This window comes from Vigna angularis, chromosome 3, assembly GCF_016808095.1.
Source record: "Vigna angularis cultivar LongXiaoDou No.4 chromosome 3, ASM1680809v1, whole genome shotgun sequence".
NCBI classification, from domain to species: domain Eukaryota; kingdom Viridiplantae; phylum Streptophyta; class Magnoliopsida; order Fabales; family Fabaceae; genus Vigna; species Vigna angularis.
The window spans coordinates 30,205,321-30,207,979 of record NC_068972.1 but is presented as its reverse complement, the minus strand read 5'-3'; the positions used below and the strand labels follow the sequence as shown (position 1 = coordinate 30,207,979).

Sequence of the window (2,659 nt, the reverse complement as noted above, 5' to 3'; positions counted from 1 at the left end):
AATAAGAAAAAAATTATTCCTTAATTAAGGAAGATGAAAAAGTCCAACTTGTTTTAAGCTTCAACATAACTCTTCAAAGATTACATCCAAAGCCCCCAGTTTATAGCGATTGTTTGGTCCTTTCTTTTTCAGTTTTCCCTTTTTAAGTTCGTCCACATCTATGGTCCAAATTTGCCATTGGTTTTGACTTTTTCATTTCCTTATTTATTAATCTCCAAACAAGTGCCTATAAAAGTAAACCTTGACACTGCACCCTTTGCAATTGTCTTCTCTGCTTTTCAATCAACACACTAGTCAAACCCTTCTCACAAGTCCCAAAAAAGCAACCATGTCTTGCTTCAAGAGCAAATACCAAGGTTAATAGTGTTCACTGTTTTTCTTTTTATGTCTGTGTTTTTTTTTCTCTGTACTCTTCTTCTTACGTTAGACACTGTAATATTGTTATCCCATTACTCCTTACAGTGTGTATGATGGTAAGTTATTTAAGAAGAATTATTGGAATGAAATGCAGATGAGCTGATTGCCAATGCTGCATACATTGGGACCCCTGGAAAGGGTATCCTTGCAGCTGATGAATCAACAGGCACCATTGGAAAGCGTCTATCGAGCATCAATGTGGAGAATGTTGAAACAAACAGACGCATTCTTCGTGAGCTTCTGTTCACCGCCCCTGGTTGTGCTGAATGTCTCAGCGGTGTCATCTTGTTTGAGGAAACCCTCTACCAAAAGACAGCTGCAGGTACTCATACCAGGATAAGATTCCTACCATGATCCACACCAAATGCAAACACGTCAAGTGATGCAAAAATTTATCATTTTTGTTTTCTCTCTGTGATAGGAGTACCCTTCGTGGACGTGATGAAGAAAGGAGGAATGCTTCCGGGTATAAAGGTGGACAAGGGCACCGTGGAGCTAGCCGGAACAAACGGCGAAACCACCACCCAAGGCTTGGACGACCTCGCCCAGCGCTGCAAGAAGTACTACGAAGCGGGCGCGAGGTTCGCGAAGTGGAGGGCAGTTCTCAAGATTGGCCCAACCGAGCCCTCACCACTGGCCATCCACGAGAACGCGTACGGGCTGGCCCGTTACGCCGCCATTTGCCAGGAGAACGGCCTGGTCCCCATTGTGGAGCCCGAGATCCTATCGGATGGGCCGCACGACATCGAGAAGTGCGCGGACGTGACCGAGCGCGTGCTGGCGGCGTGCTACAAGGCACTGAGCGACCACCACGTGCTTCTGGAGGGGACGCTGCTTAAGCCCAACATGGTGACTCCTGGGTCGGACGGTAAGCGCGTGGGGGCGGAGGTGATAGCGGAGCACACGGTGAGGGCGTTGTTGCGGACTGTCCCACCGGCGGTCCCGGCTATCGTGTTCCTGTCGGGGGGTCAGAGCGAGGAGGAGGCGACGGTGAACCTGAACGCGATGAACATGCTGAAGGGTAAGAAGCCATGGTCGTTGACTTTCTCGTACGGAAGGGCTCTGCAACAGAGCACGCTGAAAGCGTGGGGTGGGAAGGACGAGAACATTCCGAAGGCACAGGAAGCGTTGCTGGTGAGGTGCAAGGCGAATTCTCAGGCAACGCTGGGCACTTACAAGGGTGATGCCAAGAGCGATGGCGCCGCTGAGTCTCTTCACGTTAAGGATTATAAGTACTGAGAGAGATGGAGCGTTTCTTTCTTCTCTTCCATGCACTGTTAGATGGTGCTGTTTTGTAGGGTTTTGTGTGGACCAGTCGGAATAATCATGGCTTCCTATGTATTTGGCCTTGTCGCCGTTTACTTTTTCATTTTATCTGTAAACTTTTTTTTTCTTTTTCTTTTTTTAATTCTTACACTCGTTTTTTCATTTTTGTCATAAAATACCAAGAGAAATGTACCTACTTATCTGGGCATTCTTTCTCCTCCCCTTTTACTCTGCTGTGTCTTGTTCTCAATAAATTGAAGATGAGATGAGGTTAATCTTCTCTGTTTTTTGTGTGTATGTTTTGTCATTGGATATCGATTTCCTATTTACTGTGCAATGAACGGATATCATCAACTTATAATATATATATATATATATATATATATATATATATATATATATATATATATATGTATGTATATAAATTATTATTAAATAATAATTATATATTAATTAGTTGTAATAAATAATTCAACATTTATTCATAATAAATAATTTAACTTGTTGAATAAATTCAATATATAATTATAAATAATATACAAAACAATGCGTACATATTCTTATAATTAATGGTAATTTAAAATATTTTATTTGAATTTCCCATTATGGAACTGAAACTTGAACTAATTATGAATAATTAGTAAGGATTTAAGGCGCATTTCATTCAATGAATAATACCGATTTAGATTAAAAAAAAAGATAAATAACAAATAAACAAACATATTACAAATACAACAATTATATTTGATGTGTTATTAAATATTATATATTTTGTTTTCAAATACTTTTAAACATTTTTTTACACCAGGTTTTTAATTGTGTGGGTTACATTTTCATCTTCATCCAACATAAGTATTTCCAATTATTTCCTTACTTTTATTCTAAAAACAATAACATATAGTTGAGCATTAGTTAAGCATGTGTGAAAACTAGAAGTGAAATTGATTGGAAAAGTTATCTTATGACCATTGTTTTT

The 2,659-nt window shown here is 39.8% G+C and overlaps 1 protein-coding gene across 1 annotated transcript; it reads left to right on the top strand.

The window, feature by feature from the left end:
* Nucleotides 1-253: 253 nt before the first annotated feature.
* Nucleotides 254-1,963, top strand: LOC108325605 (fructose-bisphosphate aldolase 6, cytosolic). The gene is made up of 3 exons (XM_017558699.2): nucleotides 254-356; nucleotides 512-739; nucleotides 839-1,963. The coding sequence occupies exons 1-3, from the start codon at nucleotides 329-331 to the stop codon at nucleotides 1,654-1,656; spliced, it is 1,074 nt and encodes a 357-aa protein (XP_017414188.1). The 5' UTR covers nucleotides 254-328; the 3' UTR covers nucleotides 1,657-1,963.
* The last annotated feature ends 696 nt before the right edge of the window (nucleotides 1,964-2,659 follow it).

What these genes read in the sequence shown, in the direction of transcription:
- LOC108325605 (XM_017558699.2), top strand. Translation starts at nt 329, where the DNA reads ATGTCTTGCTTCAAGAGCAAATACCAAG. An exon ending in CTTCAAGAGCAAATACCAAG is followed by an intron (nt 357 to 511) that starts GTTAATAGTGTT and finishes AATGAAATGCAG; the next exon opens with ATGAGCTGATTGCCAATGCT. An exon ending in CTACCAAAAGACAGCTGCAG is followed by an intron (nt 740 to 838) that starts GTACTCATACCA and finishes TCTCTGTGATAG; the next exon opens with GAGTACCCTTCGTGGACGTG.